At 36.9% G+C, this 20,166-nt stretch overlaps 1 protein-coding gene across 3 annotated transcripts in view; it reads right to left on the bottom strand.

Annotated features, from left to right (window-relative positions):
• The window catches only part of MRH2 (Armadillo/beta-catenin repeat family protein / kinesin motor family protein), a 35,741-nt gene extending 17,489 nt beyond the window's left edge, over window positions 1–18,252 (bottom strand). Inside the window, exons 1-14 of one of the 3 annotated variants that reach the window (XM_086573441.1) lie at window positions 17,674–18,252; window positions 16,145–16,245; window positions 15,825–15,947; window positions 15,338–15,523; window positions 11,920–12,141; window positions 11,643–11,805; window positions 10,366–10,515; window positions 9,287–9,375; window positions 8,831–9,043; window positions 4,457–4,591; window positions 3,050–3,229; window positions 505–630; window positions 287–412; window positions 75–200 (exon numbers count right to left, since the gene is read on the bottom strand). In XM_086573441.1, coding sequence (XP_086429567.1) covers window positions 75–200; window positions 287–412; window positions 505–630; window positions 3,050–3,229; window positions 4,457–4,591; window positions 8,831–9,043; window positions 9,287–9,375; window positions 10,366–10,515; window positions 11,643–11,805; window positions 11,920–12,141; window positions 15,338–15,523; window positions 15,825–15,947; window positions 16,145–16,245; window positions 17,674–18,160 — 2,427 coding nt within the window. In that variant the 5' untranslated portion in view covers window positions 18,161–18,252. Of the gene's footprint in view, window positions 1–74; window positions 201–286; window positions 413–504; window positions 631–3,049; window positions 3,230–4,456; window positions 4,592–8,830; window positions 9,044–9,286; window positions 9,376–10,365; window positions 10,516–11,642; window positions 11,806–11,919; window positions 12,142–15,337; window positions 15,524–15,824; window positions 15,948–16,125; window positions 16,250–17,673 lie in introns of those variants that run through there. The other 2 variants (XM_086573440.1, XM_086573442.1) reach the window with 2 other exon arrangements.
• Window positions 18,253–20,166: the final 1,914 nt, after the last annotated feature.

Genomic DNA, 20,166 nt, shown 5'->3' with positions numbered 1-20,166 from the left:
TTCTCATACTAACCAACTATAGAAGATCCTGTCCCATTCAAGAACATAAATTTGGCAATACAAATAAACCATACCTTCTCTGATAATAGAGTTTTCTGGCCTGCTTGAAGAGATTGAAGTTCATTTACAGTCTTCTCATGTAGATTAGACATTTCTTGAAGCTTTACCGTAAGTTTTTTAATCTCATTCTCACCCTGAATCTAGGGGAAAAAACAGATAAAGATATTAAGAATTACAACTAAGAAGTTCTTAGATACAGACATCTAGTGTCATATGTGAAAGATACCTGCTCTGATATTAAATCTTCGTTTTTTCTACTCATATGTTGAAGCTCCTTCAACGTCTTCTCATGCAACTGAAACGATTCTTGTACCTTCATTCTAAGCTCAGCAACCTCATTCTGCTCCTGAATCTGAAATATATGTTATATATACAAGGGTATAAGAAGACGACCGTTATTCAAAGCGCTGGTCCTAATACTGCACTCCAGGTAGCCAACCTCACCTTCTGAAACATTAGCTCCTCATTTTCTGTTTTCAACGATTGAAACTCTTGTACAGTTTTCTTGTACAGTTCACAAATTTCCCGTAGCTTAAGCCTCAGCTCATCAATCTCATTTTGCCCATGAATCTGAATAAGAATTTGTTATAAATAAAGGAAAACTTCAGCATGCTAAATCCGTCTAGCGAGTCAATAAACCATATCTACTAAGACATAAAAGGTGACACGAGGTTACACATCTTGCAGTTCTGGAACTAATAGATAAACTACATTCTGACTTTCCAAATACAGAGTGCTGTAGTAGGATTATACTCATTAGAAAAGAAGTGCAACCATATGTGGAATAGGAGCTTTGATAGCAAATGAGCACAGATCCTCAAGTCAAAAACAAACTGCCAGGACTCCTTGTGTTATATGAAAGAAGGATTCTACAAATGCTTTTGATCAAGTCAATTGTTATCTATTGACCATGTTGTACAAAAGATGGATATAAACTTGCATTTTAGTAGCAACATTCTCTATTATCAAGAGTGAATGTAGCGATAAACCAGATACTATGCGCGGATACTATCCCAACTTAGCAACTGCAGACCACGAGCCATCATCCTAGTACTTTTCATGCCTTAACACACCAAACTACTGAACTCTTATGTGATTTGGTGCATTCGAGCTTAAAAAAGCCTCGGCACTCGTACATAAACAAAGATTGCCTATATCCAGGATCTCAAAACACTTCTTGTCTGGTGTAGGGCTAACACAACTGGCTCAACCATCAGTCGATCACCCCTCGCTAGGCTAGCACCTTTACGACATAATCTAGTATCCTTGACAAGTGATTTTTCCTCGTATATGGTCCCATCTATAATAATACACCACATATTATGGGATATGTCACCATTGAGTCACTGAGGAGGTCAGGCACCGGTACCTGGTCCCGTCTGAGCACGCTTATGCCAGAGTTCTTAGGGAATTTGGTGTATTCCCTAAGAACGTACACATAATATGTGGTAGATCATTAGTTATGGTATCTGTCGATTATGTCTCATAAGTCAAGGGTGGGAGAGGGTAGGCTGGATAAGCAGCTAGCCCAGTGAGGGAAGATAATTGTGCAAACTGTCTTTGGTCCAACATTGGACAAGGAGCGTGTGTTTCTAGATCCTGGATAAATGCGATTAGCTATCATATATGAGTGTTGATGCCTTCTCAAGCATGAATGCACCAACTTCCGTAACAATTCAGGAATTGAGCATGCTTAGGAAGGAGCGGTACTAGGATAGACCTCTTGGGAAGTTCCGTCAAGAACAGAACACCACACCTCTGGAGATCGACTATTGGCTAAGTGGCGACAATATCGCATAGTATTCGGTGGACGAGTGGATCGTTACAATGATTGACCTAAAGGTTTCTTTAAAGTACTACACAGTGGCATCAAGGTGATCCTCTGTAACCTATATTGTTTATTATGGTGGCTTAAAGCTTTATGACAATTAGTGAAGTTTTGTGAATTTTAGGATTACATTAATCGGTTTCATAAAAAAAAAACTTAAAATTAATGGGGTACATCAAGTGAGTTACTCATAGCAGAATGTCAAGAAATGCCATATTAGAGGGTATTGATGTTGCTTTACACAGAAATTTAAAAGTGTTTGCATAGAAGCAGATTCCAGTGCTGTCATACATGCATTGTGGGACCAACACAATCCCCTAGAACTACAGAACAAGATGGACCAAATACATTGCAACTGACCAAGATGCATAATCGTGTTTTTTTTTTCATAAGAAAATTTGAATATGTGAATATAACCTGAAAAAACTACATCAACAGTTACGGAATTGGCCAGAATCTAAATAAATAAGACCCAACCTTCATCTCCCCTGATACACCGAAACGTACAAAATGAAATCAAACATAGCACTACTATGTGCAACCCAAAAGGAAAAACGATGGGGAGGGGGATTGGCCTTATATATAACTAAAATGAAAATCACTTGCTAATTGTGATAACAAAGATTCGTGTGCCACATGGATAGGACAGGCCAATCTGATGAGCACAAAAGATTGAGCACCAGAGCACCCCGCATGAAACCCTAAGGGATGGGCTTTCGCTATTTGCGGCAAGGACACATTCGATATTCAAAGACCATCAGATGAAGAGGAGAATGGAAGATTGAGTTTAACCTACCAAAAAGGGTATAAAAGAATATAAATGATAGGTTGTCGTTGGCAGCTAGAGAGAAGACCTATGCTTTATGGCAAAGACTGAAGAGGACCTAGGGTTTCAAAAGAGGCATTCTCCTTGTTCTAAAAGCTTACAAGTTGGTAGTAATATACTGTTGTGAATAAAGTTTGTCAAAAAACAAAATTGATACTTTTGTCCTGCATAAGTAACACTGAGTCACACAATGCTCAAAATTGACAAGTCAAAAAAAAACACACATGATGATAAGTTCATATATATTTTGAAAAAATTCTAGGGTGAATAGCACTAAGATGTAACACCAAAAGGATTTTCAGAGAGAGAGAGAGAGTACAAGTACAATTACCCACCGGAAATGAGGTTTGATAATCACTTAGGACTTTCTTTACTACATGTAATTCTTCTTGGGCAATTCCGAAACAGGCATGCTCATCTTCCAGCTCTTCAATCAGCTCTGTTATTTTTTTCTCATACATCTGAGTAGTGTCTGCAAGAACCTTCTGATATGTGGAGTTTTCAAGGTGGTTTTCCTGCTATCAACAAAAAAATTTCCATTAGCACTTGTTAAACAATAATGAACTGCTTCTTCAGCATTTAGCCATGACTTGGGAAATAGAACAAAGTGACAGAACTTGTTCATCCCCTTTTTTATTCTTTTTTTTTTTTTATAAGCAACAAGGAGCCACCCCCACATTCAGCCCCTTTCTCATAAAGTATAATTCAAAACTGAAGTAACATACTAGTAAATTATAGTGCAAACTACTAAGAAATTAACTAATATTGCTGGCGAGATTTATAGTCCTTTGTCATGTGTCTAAATTCTAAAGCCATGCATTAAAAATATATAAATCCTGGGGCTGCTCCACTCATAGGCAATTGGTTTTGAGTTGGATGCCCAAATTTAATATGGTATCAGAGAGAGCTATTTCTCTGGCCCAAAGATCTATTACAAGCTATTTTTGTGGCCCAAAAAAATGTCCACTTGCTAGGCTCAATATATGCCCCACTTGAGATTTATAATCCCATATTGGGTGTCTAAAAGCCACGCATTAGAAATACATAAAGCTTCAGTCAAAGCACTCATAGCCAATTAGTTTTGAGTTGGATACCCAAATTTAATAACTCTCTTAGCAAACTTTTTTAAAGCTGGAGAACATTAAAACAGCTACTGAAGAAACTAAACAATCTATGGTGAAGTCCTCAAGCAGATAATGGCTACGCTATCTTCACATCCTACACTTACACCAAAACAAATAAAAAAATATGAAAAAAAAATACAAATCTTCACTTCCTACATGAAAATCCGAGTCCATCTTGTTTCTATAACTAATATGTGATACTAGCATGGTAAGTTAGTGACATGTCCATGCCTCATCTTTTCATCGATAAGATGGGGTTTTATACACTCAGGGATTGTATTTAAACCTAGCATCATGTAATCACAGGGTGAAGTGTGCATTTATCTAGGTCACGCATTAAGTGCCCCTGAATCATGAAACTAGTATTGAAGATGGGCATCCAACGACTTAAAACCAATTGGTGATAAGTGGAGAGGCCCCGAGACTTGAGTATTTTTATGTGTGGCTTAACATATCCCATGTGGGACTAAACATCTCAACAACTAGAAAGACCTAGCCTGCACTTAAAACATTTGACGAAAAAAGGTAAGATAAGAACAAAAGATAATGACTATGAGTAAAAGAAAATTTTGGTAATAAAATTGTATAAGTAAGCAAGGTGTTAGTAGAAAGTATCACCTTGCTCTCTTCCAAAGTCACTTCCAGTCGTGCCACTTCATCGTTCAACAAATCATTATGATCTTTCTGGAGTTTCAACTCATCAAACGTACTTCTGATTTCCAATTGCAAATGGCTATTCTCATTTTCTAAGAACTGCAAGAAAGACTCATATATTTAAGTAGCAAGTATATACCAGAGTATTCTGAGATCTTATGCATTTCCATCAGACTTTTCGATTAAAGGAAAAAATAATAAATAAATAACCCTCATCTAGACACCGGAAAATGTTATATCTTCCCAAACTGTTTGGTATAGAATTCACTAAATGGAGAAAACCCTAATAATAACTTTGCACCAAATAGAACGTAAGGAGCCATAATCGCCTAAGTAATGTTGAAATCTCAGTCATTAAAAAGATTTTGTCAATCTATAATCTCAACCTACCAAAGACGGAGTTTAAACATATTGTTCTGTTTTCAAAGTTATTTCAGGTTCAAAAATCAATGGCAAAAAATAAAATAAAAGTAGAAAAACCTGACAACAACAAATATAGAACTCTCACCAAAATCTGATTTCAATTTTAAGAATCCTTCTTGCCCAAAATGAAAGGCTCTATCTCAAAACATTTTGGGGTTGTCTTTATTTTTCTTTTCACAATAAACAAAAGTTATCTCGGCCCACGGATAATAGAATTACTATTGTTAGAGTTCTTGTAAGCTAGCTTGACATTTTCATACAAAAGATTTGGGACTTCTTCGATATTCAGTTGGGATTGAAGTTACTTGATCCAAGGATGGTATTTATTTGTCACAGCGGAAATATGCAATAGATTTGCTTTTAGAGACTGGCATGCTTGCTTCCCGACCAGTTGATACTCTTATGGATTCCACTGTAAAACTTGATAATGTACAGGGAGAGATTTTTGATGATATTGGTCGGTATAGGAGGATGGTTAGAAAGTTGATTTATCTTACTGTTACTTGTCCTGATATTACCTTTGTTGTTAGTGTGGTTAGTCAGTTCATGCATGCACCTCGCATGCCTCACTGGGAGATAGTTATTCGAATTCTACAGTATTTGAAGGGTTCTCCAGGTCAAGGCCTACTGTACAGACGATCACAGTCTCTGTCTATTATTGGATACTCTGATACTGATTGGGATGGCAGTCGTACTGATCGTGGTTCTACTTATGGGTATTGTACCTTGTTGGTGGGAATCTTGTTACATGGCGTAGTAAGAAACAAAATGTTATTGCCAGGTCCAGTGCTGAAGCTGAGTATAGAGCTATGGCTCATACAGCTTGTGAGATGATGTGAGTCCATTCACTTCTTTCTGAGATGGGTCTTGTTGTTCCTTCTCATATACAAATGGTTTGTGATAATCAAGTTGCTATTTTTATTGCGAGTAATCCGGTATTTCGGCATACTAAGCATGTGGAGGTTGATTGTCACTTTATCACGGACTTAGTTATGAGCAGAAGGATAGTTACTTCTTCCGTGCGCTCGGGAGACCAGCTTGCAAATGTACTCACTAAGCCGCTACTGCGTGCTTCATTTCATTCTCTGTGTCAAGCTGGGCATTTGTGATCTCTATGCTCCAACTTGGGAGGGGGGGGGCTTGTAAGCCGTGACAGGACCCCCAAGAACTGAACTTTTTTTTGGGCTTTCTTTCCCTATATAAGCCGTCCTCTTTTTTCTCTCAACTTTCTTCTTGATTACCTACAATAAATTTCACTACTATCAATCATGTCCTTGCTATATATACAATCCCTTTTTATTTTATTTTTCTTGGATTCAAGTATGACTTGGATCTTGTTGGTTGCCACGTAGGGTAAGCTAAATCCCAAAGGGCTTGGTTCCAGCTGCTATCCTTCCAAGTTGTTGCCCAAATACAACATGCAACATTTTGAAAGTTTGGGGTTGAGTTTGACAAACTCATTTTGTTTGCTAAGAGTCTAAGGTTTTATTATTAAACATATGAGCATCCAACTTAAAACCAATTGGTTATAAGTGGGAAGGCCTAGGAACACTATTACTATATTGCAAGGCTTTACATATCCCATGTGGGGCTATATAACATTCATATCAACACGCCTCCTCACATGTGGTATTACATAAGCCTAACACGTGGACAACACACTTAGGTGACATGGAGTAAAAGGACCCTTGGGGCCAAACACAATAGTCTGCTCTGATACTATGTTAAGGCGGCGTTTGGGAACTTTTTTGCCAGTAACTTGATAACTAGAAAAAAGATAAAACATGGGAAGTTTGTTAGTGGTGCCCACAAGAGTTGCTAAATCCTAGTCAGGTTTTTACTTTCTCACGTAGCCTTTTTATTTTGCTTTCAACTTCTAGCAAAATTTGGAGAAAAATGTGGAGACCAAAATTTTCTCCCTTTATTTAGTTATTGTCCAGTTTCCATATCCACGTCCAAGATTTTGAAGATTTTTCTCTTGTCTCACTAATCACATCTAACCACGTGTCATTACAGTTTTAATACTTTTGATGTCCTAAACACAAAAAAATAACTAACCGGCCCACTAGTCCACTACCCACGTTTCTAGTTACTGACTTTTCTCATTTGATGTTGAGTATCCAAACGATTTCAACTACTTTCACTTTAAGTTGCTGGCAATCAAATTTGTGTTGCCAAACGCCACCTAAGTATTATGAGCATTCAACTTTAAACCAATTGGTTATAAGTAGAGAGGCCCGAGCCCCGAGAACATTTGTACTCAACTGCAAGGCTCCACACATCCCATGTGACTATAACAAACATCTTAACACTTACGTATAGAGGATTTACATGAAATTTATATTTGACTATTATATCATATTGTGGGACCCAATATAATCTCTAAGGAAATTCCCTAGATGTACTGATGTAGTCTACTTCTTTTCTTCTATCCTTTTGTAATTCATTTAGGTTCTCAACCTACAAGCTTTTGTTTGGTTAAAAAAACAAAAACAAAAACAAACAAGTTCAAATCAACAGACATTCAATGTCTAACCAAAAAATTCTTGAAAAAACCACGAAGCTTCATTGTTTCTTCCACAAATTCATGAAAAGAACTCGTGTATCATGAGCCTTTCATTTGGCATTTTTAAAATAAAATTAAGTCTTCAAAATGGTTTTAGAGACAACTCTTCAAATTCTTTTTCAAACCTAAAACCGTAGAAAGAATCTCCTCTCTCCAATGGATGAAGGCAGCTTCCACCATTCTATAAACACTCTCCGACATGGAATCGAATGCTCAACTTCAGCACCTTGACCTTTTTACTCTTTAATCCAATTATATTTCGGCTACAACTAATGTCATCCATAGGAAATGTCATTCCATGAGGGACCCAACATAAAAGTATCATTCATGGGACTTTCAGAGATTATCGAGATCCCCCTTCCTAATTGTTAAATCGCATAAACTTAATCCAAATTAGACTCGAACAATATTTAGCCAACATAAGAATCCAAATTAGAGGTGTTGAGATGTTCAATTTATAGTCCCACATAGGACTCTAAAAGCTTTGCATAACAGTGTATAAGTTCTTGGGCCTCTCCACTCATCACCAATTGGTTCTGAGTTGGATGCCGCAATGTTTAATATGGTATTAGGGCAGGGCATTGTGTTTTCCCAAAGGTCCTATTGTTTACTCCACGTCACGCAATTGGTTTTGGGTTAGATGTGTTGAGATTATAATCTCATATTGGGTGTCTAAAGCCTTGGAATCATAAATATAAATCCTAGGGCCTCTCTACTTGTAACCAATTGGTTTTAAGTTGGATACCAATCTTCAACACGGTATCAAAGCATGCTGTTTCTCTGGCCCATGGAGTATCCACATAACCCGTTTAAAAATTGTTCACGTGTTACGCTCAAGATGCGCCACACTTGATGGAGTGTGTTGAGATTATAATCCCATATCGGGTGTCTAAAGCCTTGCAATTATAAATATAAATTATGAGGCCTCTCCACTTGTAACCAATTGGTTTTAAGTTGGATGCCCATCTTCCATAGGATGCTCCTAAAGTTTAACATGGTATCATAGCAAGCTATTATGTTTGGCCCAAAGGCCCGTTTACTCTACTTCACCCAAAGATGTTTGTACACGTGTTAGGCTCAAGTAACGCCACATGTGAGGGGGCGTGTTGGGATGTTTAGTTTATAGTCCAACATGAAACATTGCACGCCTTGTTTAACAAAATATAAGTTCCTGGGCATCTCCACTCATCACCAATTGGTTTTGAGTTGGATGCCCCAATGTTTAATAAGATGATTTCTTAAACCTTGACTACAAGGGACTTGAAGTCACCACAAGGGAAAAAGCAAGGATAAAAGCCTTTTGTACAAGAGAATCCTCTTTGAATACACGGAATAAGAAGAGAACATACCTCCGACCTTGAAACTAGATCCTTTTCTAATTCGGCAAAAGAGTTTCGACAGTCTCTGAGCTTCTTTTCCATCTCTTCTCGGTCATCTTCTCTCGATTTTTGTTGTCTCTCAAGTTCTGCAGTTAGATAGTCAACCTGACACTCAAGTTTTCGACATAGGCTTTCATAGTCAAATTCTTCCTTGAGCTTCACCATGTTGACTACTTTCATTGCCTGCAATTAATAATTAAGATTGACGCAATCTTTAGCAACAAGAGACTTGTAATTAACAAGAGGGTATCGATGTTTTTGTCTTCCATTAGAATTAATCTGTTTTTTTAATAGACAAACAGTATTAATCTTTCTGTATCCACATATAATTTCTACCAACAAACACTATGATATGCAGCATATCATCACTGGTAATATTCACTACTATTTATGAGCATACAATTGCAATATTTTCTCTACGCTTACCCGTTGCCCAAACATGACTGTGCTGGCAGTTTCTGCATAATTTCTTGCAGATGGCCCAATTGTTATCATAAGTGAGGTCCTCGCAGAACCTATTTCAGAAACTAATAATATGTTATTCTATAGTAATAACTAAAATATGGAAATACATAAATTAGCATAGACGCTTAACTTGACTATAACTATAGAGGATTTCAAATTTAAAAAGATGTTATATATGAAAGGAGAAATTCAAAAAAGAGAAACAGAATGAGGGGCGAGGTCGCGGGAATATTGTTAACTATGGGCTAGTGAAGAATGAGAATATGGGTTTTCTATTTCAAACCTATTAAGGATAAAGCCCATATAGTAGTCTCTAGACCTACTTAGCATGTGTTTTCCCAAAATCTACCCTGGGGTACACCCAGGGTAGCCTTCTCATAGGTCCAATCCTTGTGACAGCAACTGTGACCTACAAACATATAGGTCACAATGGTGTCCGCACTAATACCTAAAAATTATGTCTGCAAAAACTGTGGATCAATGACAATGTCAATCCCATAATATTATTACAATTGAAGCCTGCAAGATCTGCCTAGGACGTTAGACCCTGACCTAAGAGTGGCTGCGTTAATCAACCCAACCTAAAAACAATGGGATCATAACCCCCTAACTTATCTACTTACCAAGGTCATGCACAGTAAGGTGTCGAGAACTCAGACTAGCACTGCATGCAGAGAGAACTGACTAGACAGGAGAGTGGTTATGCCATTATCTGCTTAGTTTAGCCATTAACAGTGAGACAGTGGCACCTAGGCCTCCAGCATTTGTAAACATTCATGACTAATAATTAATAATCTTACCAAAACATTTTGTTTGGATAAGTTTGGTGCTTCTAAAACCAATGTTGGCTTGGGTTAACCAAGTACACCCCCAAGTCCCCAAATTAGCCTACAATCTTTGATGTCAAGACCATCTTGTTAAAAGTTTTAAATGATTAAGGATCATTCTAGAAGAATGAAAATATGGATGTTTTATATTTGGTAACATAACCCCAGATTCACATATAACTTATTAATGAAAAGACAACCAATATAGATAACCTCCAAATGAATCACGAAGTAATCTGGTGAGCTTTGAATCCCTTGTTGGTATATGGGGACTATTTTCAGCTAACGCATTTATACACTTTCCAAGGGAAGTGAGAGAAAGATTGATGAATTTTGCCTCTTCAAGCATATGACCTTCGCTACCTGCATCACAAGGATAGAGCGAACTGAGAATAATGTATATGATACTAAAACGTCCAGAAGCATGATAATAAAATGAAACAAAAACAAAACAAAACAAAAACAACAAGGCTTAGTAATTCTATCTTCTATTATACTCCTCTAGGCATTCGTTGTCTGAACAATGATCAAAACATTACCAGTCAATACAAGAATTACAAAATACTATATCACAAACATGATAATTTATTGAACAAAAACTTACAGCAATGACTGATATAAAATTAGTTTACGTACATAAGATAACATGGATAATACAAGTCTACACTGTGCACTTTGGGTACCAACTCGGGCAGTAAAGAGAACCATGCTTTGAAGGTTAATTACCAGACCCAACAAGTATGCTCAGTTGCACTAGGGTTATTCATATCCGAACTTCCATAATCCATGTGTCAGGCATGAGCTTACACACTTTGCCAGTGTTTGACATCAGGTTCTTAGATGCTAGCAAAGAAGTTGACTTCCTAGGGTTAGGAAATTACACTTTTGTATGACTTTTTTAACAAATATAATTGCCAAGTTCAGTTGATACATTTTAGACTTTCCATTAGCAATAGCAAAATAGTGCAATTCCATCCAGTTTAAGAAGATCCCCATGACAGATTCCATCTAGTAAAATATAGTTACTCATATAGGCACATAAGCACATTGATATTAAGCTGACACTTGACCAAAAAAAAGGGCTTCTCAAAGACACTTGACCAAAAATTTCATACCAAAAAAGAACAATATTTTTGGTGACACAACTGTTGAGCTTATTCCACCCCATTCCTAGGTGTGCCCTACCTATGTTCTATTCTCAGGGCCTCCTATTGATGTATATACGAATCAGCCCTTTCTACAAGTTTGAGCTTTAAGACTAATTAGCCATTTTTCAACAACAATGCTCATGAATATCCCATAAATATGTGATGGAACATGTCATAGTGCTCTATGCCTAAATCAAGCAGTGGGAATTATACCAAAATGGTAATTGCTAACAGTATACCAAGTTATGCAGTAAAGTAGGCACAAATTGATTGCTAATTGTACTCTTAATCTGATAAATAAATGGATAAACTCAAAAGTCATGTGGATAAACTCAAACAAACCAGATTTGTCTATTCTTTCAGATCCAGCGAGATCCACAATCAGCAATTTGCTTTTGAGAATTGTGGCTACACCATTTTGAACAGGTACTCCAATCTTGGTGTCCCTTGCCAGAGAAGATGGCTCACTGCCTGCTTTTCCTTGGGAATTTTTATGGATATATACCTATTTAAAAAAATACACACACACACGCACCTTTCATTTCTGATTGTATATTAAAAAGTCAAAATTAAATTAAATTAATTTAAACCAGTAATCTAAAAGAGGTCCCTCCCCCACCGTAAGAATGGTGTGACTACGCGAAGATTCTGTATTTAGCTTTGTGTTTGCTGCATGACGGTTTGCCTCACCGATTTGCAATAGCTGTACAAAGTGGTAAAGGTCTTGAACTTTAATTACTACAGAACCAGGCAAAGACACTTCACCTGTCTTGGGATCTTCAACTATAGGAATGTTGTTTTTTTCTGGAAGAAGCAAATCTTGAACAGATTCTAAATACAACTGGAGAAATGCAATAAAATCGTAAAAAATAATCAGTCTGTTGACATCAAAGAGTATTGTAAACAAGATATTCAGCGGTAAATAGTACACGAATCAGTACAATATTTCATTAGCTAAACAGTAAAAGTGATGTAGAACATTAGTCGAGTCTGTTAGTGTCATAGGCGTGCGCCTATGTTCCCTCTATATGTTATGGGCGTGAGCCCCTTAGTTGAGTCCAAGCCTATGATTCGAGTCTATTAGTTAGTTGGACACATGTCATGTTCCTATTGGTTTATGCTTTCTAGGTTTACTTTAAATAACGGGCTTGTAGTTAGGGTTTAAGGAGTTGTGTTTATGTGTGTGATTTGTGATTGAGAGATTCAATAAAAGAGTGATTTTTAGGTCGTCTTTTAATTGTGTTTCAATTAAAGTGTAGATTCAATTAAACTGAAGCTTTCGCCAGTAAGATCTACATTATTTGGTATTGGAGCAGATTAATTCCAGGGGTTACTATTTACGGTACTATTCACCGAAAATACTGTTCATCAGGTACTATTCACCACGCCACTGTTCACCCAGGTTACTGTTCACAGCAAATTTTTTTTTTCAAAAGTCAATTTTTTTTGTGTTATTATGGTGAATAACAAAGCAACTCGAGGTCGTCCCCATCCATGGATACTCGCATGTTTCGGTTAGAGAAAAACATGAAAAACATGACACAGATGTTCCAGAACTTTACTGCAACAATGGCTACAGTACAGAGAGAGGCGCAACAGCCGCCACCACCACCGAATAATGGTTCAGTGGCTAGTACTGATGATGCGTCATTGCAGAGTAGTGGTACAGTCCCTCTTCGAAACCCTTTTGCGCCTATTGATCCATCTACTAATGGTGAGGACAGAGTTGTGGGAGTAAATAACAACAATGAAGTTCATCAGGCGGATGAAGTAGCTGATCGTATACCACCTATTGTTGGTATTGGTCAAGATAATGACGGTGTTGGAGAGCTCCCTGTGCGAGTTCCACCCATAGTGCCACCACCAGTCCACTACTACTGTCGTCAGGCCTCTGAGGGACACAAGATCCGATTTTTCAGCCAAGGTTAAACCCTAATGGCCAAAATCGAGGGCTACCAATGCAAGAGGCAGCTAGAGGCGTGCGTCTTCCTCCACAAGGGTGTGAGATTCCGCGTGTTAATCAAGTTCGAGGCAGAGGTTGTGGTAACCAACGTCCTGTGTAGCGCTGAGTTGATAGTGATAGGAATTTTTGGGAACAACCCATTCCTCGCAATGCAAGGCAAGAGAATAGCCTTCTTCTCCTTCTATTGATCGAAGTGTTCGTAGGCCAGACCGTGACCCTAACCGTCAGGCAGGTGATTTTGAAAGGTATGACCATTTTAATTATTTTGATGAAGATCATGGTGTTCAGAATATTGATAATGGGGTTGTGGATGTTAATCGTTTCCTCCGAATATTGGAGGGAGTTAGGCGGGTGATATTAAAATTGATGTGCCTACTTTTGATGGTAAACTCGATCCTGACGAGTTTATTGATTGGCTTAATCAAATTGAAAAGGCCTTTGATTATAAAAACTTAGATGATGGAAAGAAGGTTAAATTAGCAGCCACTAAGTTGAAGGGTTATGCTTTGGTGTGGTGGGATGAATTAAATCTGCAGAGGGTTAATCAAGGTTACAGGCGTGTTTGCACTTGGGCTAGTATGCGCCGAGAGTTACATGCGCATTTTGTTCCTAAATAGTACCATCAAGATTTGTTTATTCGTCTACAGAATTTGAAACAACAGTTGTCGTCGGTTCAAGAATATACTGAGCAGTTTCAGTTGTTGTGTACTCGTGCTGGGTTGGTTGAAACTGATAAACAGAGGGTTGGTCGTTATTTGAATGGTCTGCGCAGGTCAATTCGTGAAGCACTTATCATGTTTGAGATTGAGGACATGGCTACCGCGTTTAAATATGCATTACGTGCTGAACGAGTGCTTTCACCTGGTACGACTTTTGCACCTTATACTGGTTCTGCAAGTGTAGTTCTGTACCGCTACTCCCCCGGTCTTTGGGACATATAGTCTTTGCTAGAAAGTGCTTTGAATGTGGCGTTATAGGTCACATTGCTGCTGAGTGTCCTAAGAAGAAGAAGCGCCCTGTTTTATTAGTTGAAGGTGAATATGAGGTCGAAGATGTTGTTGCCACGCCACCTGATCTTGTCCTAGATTTCCAGCATGAAGCTTTGTCAGTATTTCCAGCTTCAGACGCTCCACTACTTTAGCTTATGGACAAGCTTCATCAACATGAGGAGAGTGATGTAGAACATTAGTCGAGTCTGTTAGTGTCATAGGTGTGCGCCTATGTTCCCTCTATATGTTATGGGCGTGAGCCCCTTAGTTGAGTCCAAGCCCATGGTTCGAGTCCATTAGTTAGTTGGACACATGTCATATTCCTATTGGTTTATGCTTTCTAGGTTTACTTTAAATAACGGGCTTGTAATTAGGGTTTCAGGAGTTTTGTTTATGTGTGTGATTTGTGATTGAGAGATTCAATAAAAGAGTGATTTTTAGGTCGTCTTTTAATTGTGTTTCAATTAAAGTGTAGATTCAATTAAACTGAAGCTTCCGCCAGTAAGATCTACATTAAAAAGCCTCAAGCTTTGCAAACACACAAAACGAAACACACAAAAACAAAAGAAACGAACAGAAGATGTACATACAATAAGACCGGTATAAAACAAACAAATACTTTTCTATCATAAGAAAGTATATCACTGTATCAATCTATAGTTTACATGTGAGAAGTTTGACCTTATATTCTAAAGTGATAGAGCATACTACAGATAAGTGTTAACCAGATATGTCATCTATGTTCCTATTTATATAAGTCCAAACTCTTCTTGTAATTACACTCTATCCTATTCTATAGGGTGGTGATGTCAGACTCACACCTAGCACGATAGCGCACTAGACACATAGGAATACTTCAAATATGTGTATGTTTTAAGGAGGTCAGTGTGCAGGGATACTTTTACTCATGTCGAACACTGAAAAATGTATCACCTTGTTACAAATACTATCAATAAGAACTCACAATAGTGATCAACATTTCTTTAGCAAAATGTTCTGAATCAAAATACCAACTGAAGCCATCCAAAACATAGATATTTCCTAGATCAAATAACCAAATCTATTATATGTTAAACGTTCAATACCTGCAAATATGAGATCTCCACAGTGAAAGAACCAGGAGACGTATTTGCAAGTATATCTTTCATAGCTCTAACCATAATACCACATTCTGAAGGATCTTCCTTGCCCAGTTGACCAACTGTATATGTCTTACCAGTACCTGTTTGACCGTAAGCCATCACAGTCCCATTATACCCATTCAGCACACTCTGCAAAAATAAGTCAAAATATTAGGTACATATTTAACATGTATTATACTTTAAAAGACCAATTAATGAACAAACATTCTTGGTTTATGTTAAAATATATATTTTCTGGAGATTTCCAGACCCACGGATATAGAGAATTAAATCTGCAATGATCCCCTGAAATGAGGATTCATCGATTATAAAATTCCAAGCTCGATGTTTTCAACGTACAGGAAAGATCAATCGTAGAAGTTGGACACAAATGAAAGTGAGAATAATAAGTTTTTCATTTAGTAAATCAACAAGCTTCTTAGAGACTTACTTCCACAACAGGTTTTGCCACCACCTCATAAACACGTTTCTGAGTAGCACTTTCAGTAAATACTTCGTCAAATTTATAAGATTCGGAGTTCCAATTATTTTTTCTCAGCTTCAACCTCTTCAACTGCGTGAGGAAAAAATCATCACATAATAATAAGCCCCTCTGCGGTTTGACAATATAACCTAGAACAATTTCTTAATAGGAAAGAAGACACATGTCAAGAATTTATGCACTATGTAATGTCAAACATAGTAAGAAATACATTGATCGCAAAAGAAATGTGATTATTATGAGTATTTACCCGCCAACATTATAAATACCTCTGGCTGCAGTTCAACACATTCAAAAGAATCACCGCCAGAGAGAAGATCTTCATCATTTTTAGGCCGAACCCTGACAAAAACTCGCACTCTTGCAAGCTCTTTTGTAAAGGGGAAGAAAAGGAAAAAACATTGAATTAAGAACCTCGATGCAAATTTCTTCTACTGCTTTAAACATTATTAAGGCAAAAAAAAATGCTCTTAACATTTGGAACACTTGATACATATACCACTACTCAGTAAATATGATTTTTGTTCAATATATATAAGACTGCTTCTTCCATCTACACCAACTCACATACTTTAAGATTAAACGGGAATTAAATCGTAAATTAAAAGTACGAAAGTGGAGCACACAGTATTCTATTAAAATTGATGACTGACATGAAGGCTTATATACATACTCTGCTACATATTTTCCAGAATTCCCAGGAAGTAAGAGTTTTTGGTTCCAGATTAAGAATCGGTGTAGAATTCCAGGCAAATGGACTTAGCAACCACCAGATTCTGTTGAACAAACTGATGGCGCTGTGAATGACCAAAAGGCAGGATTTTGAGGAGCCAATGATGACAATGGAGCAGTAATGTTTAAACGGGCGTGTAATGGGCTTTATTTGCCGTCCAGGAACTTAAGGCTGTTCAAGATCCTGCAAATCATTGAGTATGGTTTGGGTTGCTACTGATTCTCTGAGGTCTGTGCAGATAGTCAGATACTAAACAAGAGGGAGGACCTCCATGGTATTACTAGGACATAGTTGCTTCGATCTTCAAAGTTTCTTCTTGTTTTCAGTTAATTTCCTTTTCTCATGTATTTCTATAATCCAATAAGGTTAATGACTATTTAGCTTCCCTGCCTAACTCTATAGGCTCATATAGCAAAAACCATAATCCTATGAAGCTATTCCATAATACAAATGACAACACCGCACACGAACAAAATACAGAAGAGGTTCCAGTACTAGAATCCCTTTGTCCAGAACTATTATACGAAATAGATATCTAAAAGATGCATGCATCTTAGCCTGCACCTCTTGGAATGTACAATTGGAGGGGGATCCTTGACACATGGCTTGGGGATTATAAAAGGCAGCATAGCATTTTGGCGTTTCAACTCTTTGGCAACCCAACAAGGCAACCAAGTCATCAACTAAAAACAGCTACAAAGGGTGCAGAAAAGATGTGTGCGTCATGGCAATCTTAAGATAAATATCAGCCTTTCCATCAGAAATTGTAAGGAGGCTCGACTTTTTCCCAAATTATCTTGTCTTTCCCAAACTTTGTCATTAAAACCCTTATTCCACTACTACAAAGCTTAGAACAGTTCTCTATATCTAGCCAAACTTCCAAACATGTCTATATGCACGAATGCACGATTAATATGTTATTCAAAAGTCCATTCACTAATAGCATCCTTCAATTATAAGCATAAATAGTGTTCATTCCACCCAATGTCATCATTACACTCTATGTTTTTAACTACAAAATAACTAGACATTACATAAATTCAGTAAAACAAATAACATGCAAACCTGAGTCATTCTCATTCAGTAAAGTTCTTGAGTTTGGTGTAACGGGACGTTTTGAAGAAGAAGAAGAAGAAGAAGTGGGAATCTTAGAACGTACAGAAGAAGGCTGTTGACCGTTGTTGAGTTTCGAAGATGAAGATGAAGAGTGTCGTGATGATGGTCGGGACATGGAGGAGTAGTTTGAGGCCATGTGGCAGTAATGGAGCGTTGGAAAGTTGTTGGAGTTGGAGAAATGAAGAAATGAGGAGAGACAAAAAAACAAGAAGAAGAAGGAGGAGTAGTAGGAGTCATGATCAATGCGGACTTGATCAAAGCAATGAGGCCGGCACGATTTTTTTAAGTGAAATATATTTTCTAGTTTGTGTGAAAGAACAAGAATGAGAAACTTTTTTACTCCACTTTTCCCAAGAATGAGAAACCAGACTGAATAAGACACTTTTCCCTCACTTTTGGGGGTGACTAAGTACGTTGACATATACTTTTCCCACATGTAAGGGCATCTCCAATCGGGGAGAGCCACTAGACTTTTACAACTGCCAATTCCACCTCACAGTATAATGTGTGATTTACACCCGAAGTGATCAGCCACTGGAGAGTGCGAGGGACTAATAATATTCGGAAAATTAACCATGGGTGGAACTTTCGAATTTCTATAAATAAAAACCAGGTGGTCTAACTTTTAGGATCAGTTAAATAATACAGAGATTGGGCATGAAGCCCACCATTCTAATTTAATTTATAAAAGACATAGACTTTTGTAATTATGTTAAAAGCCCATCCAGTCAATTTTTTGATAATATTATAAATTTGTCCCTCACCCCATCTTCTCCAAACAGAAATCTAAATAGTTTGAAAACAAAAAAACAAACCCTAGTTCCTCCAAATTAAACTGAAAGTATGAAAAGTGTAACATGGAAATTTAAAATTTGAAATTAATGACGATTCCACCGATTTTGTACATTAAAACCGAGATCTTCGAAAAAAAAAAAAACAACCAACTATTACAAAAGTGAGAAACTAAATTTAAAATTTCCATATATATATATATATATATATATATATATATATATATATATATATATATATATTTAATTTTAGTGGTATTTTGTGTTTTGGTTTAATGAACTTGTTTTTTTTGCTTAAATGAACATGAAGCTTAAATGTTGATGCTTGTTGTTTGATTTTACATGTTGTTTTCAATTGTCAACTCCTATCGCAACATGAGTGTTACACTATCGTCAATTACCATTGCAACATGGATGTAGCACAATCAATTACCATTCTAACAACCAGTCAACTCATATTACAACATGGATGTGCATCAATCGATTATCATTACAACATGAATGTTGCATAGTCAATTACTCTTTGCAACAACCATTGTCAACTAATCTTGCAACATGAATATTGTTAACCGTCAATTACCATCGCAACAACCACACGCAACATGAATGTTACATTGTCAATTACCACTCGCAATATGGATGTTGCCTTTTGTCATTCTATCGCAACATGGATGTTTTTTGATTACATTGACATCAAATAATTGAGATTACATGTACTCATATATGAATGTTAAAGAACTTAATGGTTATACACAATAGAAAGTGCACTTATTACTTTTGATTCAAATGTACTATAAGTATTATCGTGATGAAGTTAACATAAAAAGAATGGATCTTTAGCTCAAAAATGTAGAGCGCTTGGGAGAAGAATCCCAAGAGGATGGTGGTTCAAATCCACCAAGATTTGTTTATGTGTATATAGCATTAAGTCTTACGCATAGTTCTAGCATTAAGTCTCATGCATTACATCAAAAGTAAGTCTCATGCATGGTTCTTGTACAACATCCCACTGCAATATGGATGTTGCACCTTCAATTACAACTGCAACATGAATGTTACACTTTCAATTAGAATGTTACACTCTCAATTACGACTGCAATATGAATATTGCACTGTTAATTAGAATGTTTCACTCTCAATTACGACTGCAACATGAATGTTGCATTCTCAATTAAAATGTTGCACTATCAATTACGACTACAACATGAATGTTGAACTCTCAATTACGACTGCAACATGAATGTTGCAATATCAATTAGAATGTTGCACTATCAATTATGACTGCAACATGAATGTTGCACTCTTAATTACAATTGCAACACAAATAATTTCATTGGGATATAAATTTCATTATAACAAATGAAAAAAAAAACGACTAACGAATAATCTCAAATGAGTATCTAACATTCAATAAAAAGAATACAATGAGTATCAATTTCTCATTAATAAATGTCAGAAGACCATACTTAAAAATCTCAATTAAGATAACAAAAAAAATATGGTTTGCCGAGAACATCAAAACTGATCACAGACTAACGAATCACACCGGTGCTTTCAATTTTTTTCTTCTTGAGTCTACCAGGACCAATCTTCGGACTACACGGATAAACCGTAGGAAAATTAAGCATATGTCTTGGCATAGAACCATTCG

This window comes from Coptis chinensis, chromosome 7 (genome assembly GCF_015680905.1).
Source record: "Coptis chinensis isolate HL-2020 chromosome 7, ASM1568090v1, whole genome shotgun sequence".
In the NCBI taxonomy this organism is placed as follows: Eukaryota; Viridiplantae; Streptophyta; class Magnoliopsida; order Ranunculales; family Ranunculaceae; genus Coptis; species Coptis chinensis.
The sequence above is the reverse complement of the archived record's forward strand: the minus strand, read 5'-3'. Positions and strand labels throughout refer to the sequence as shown.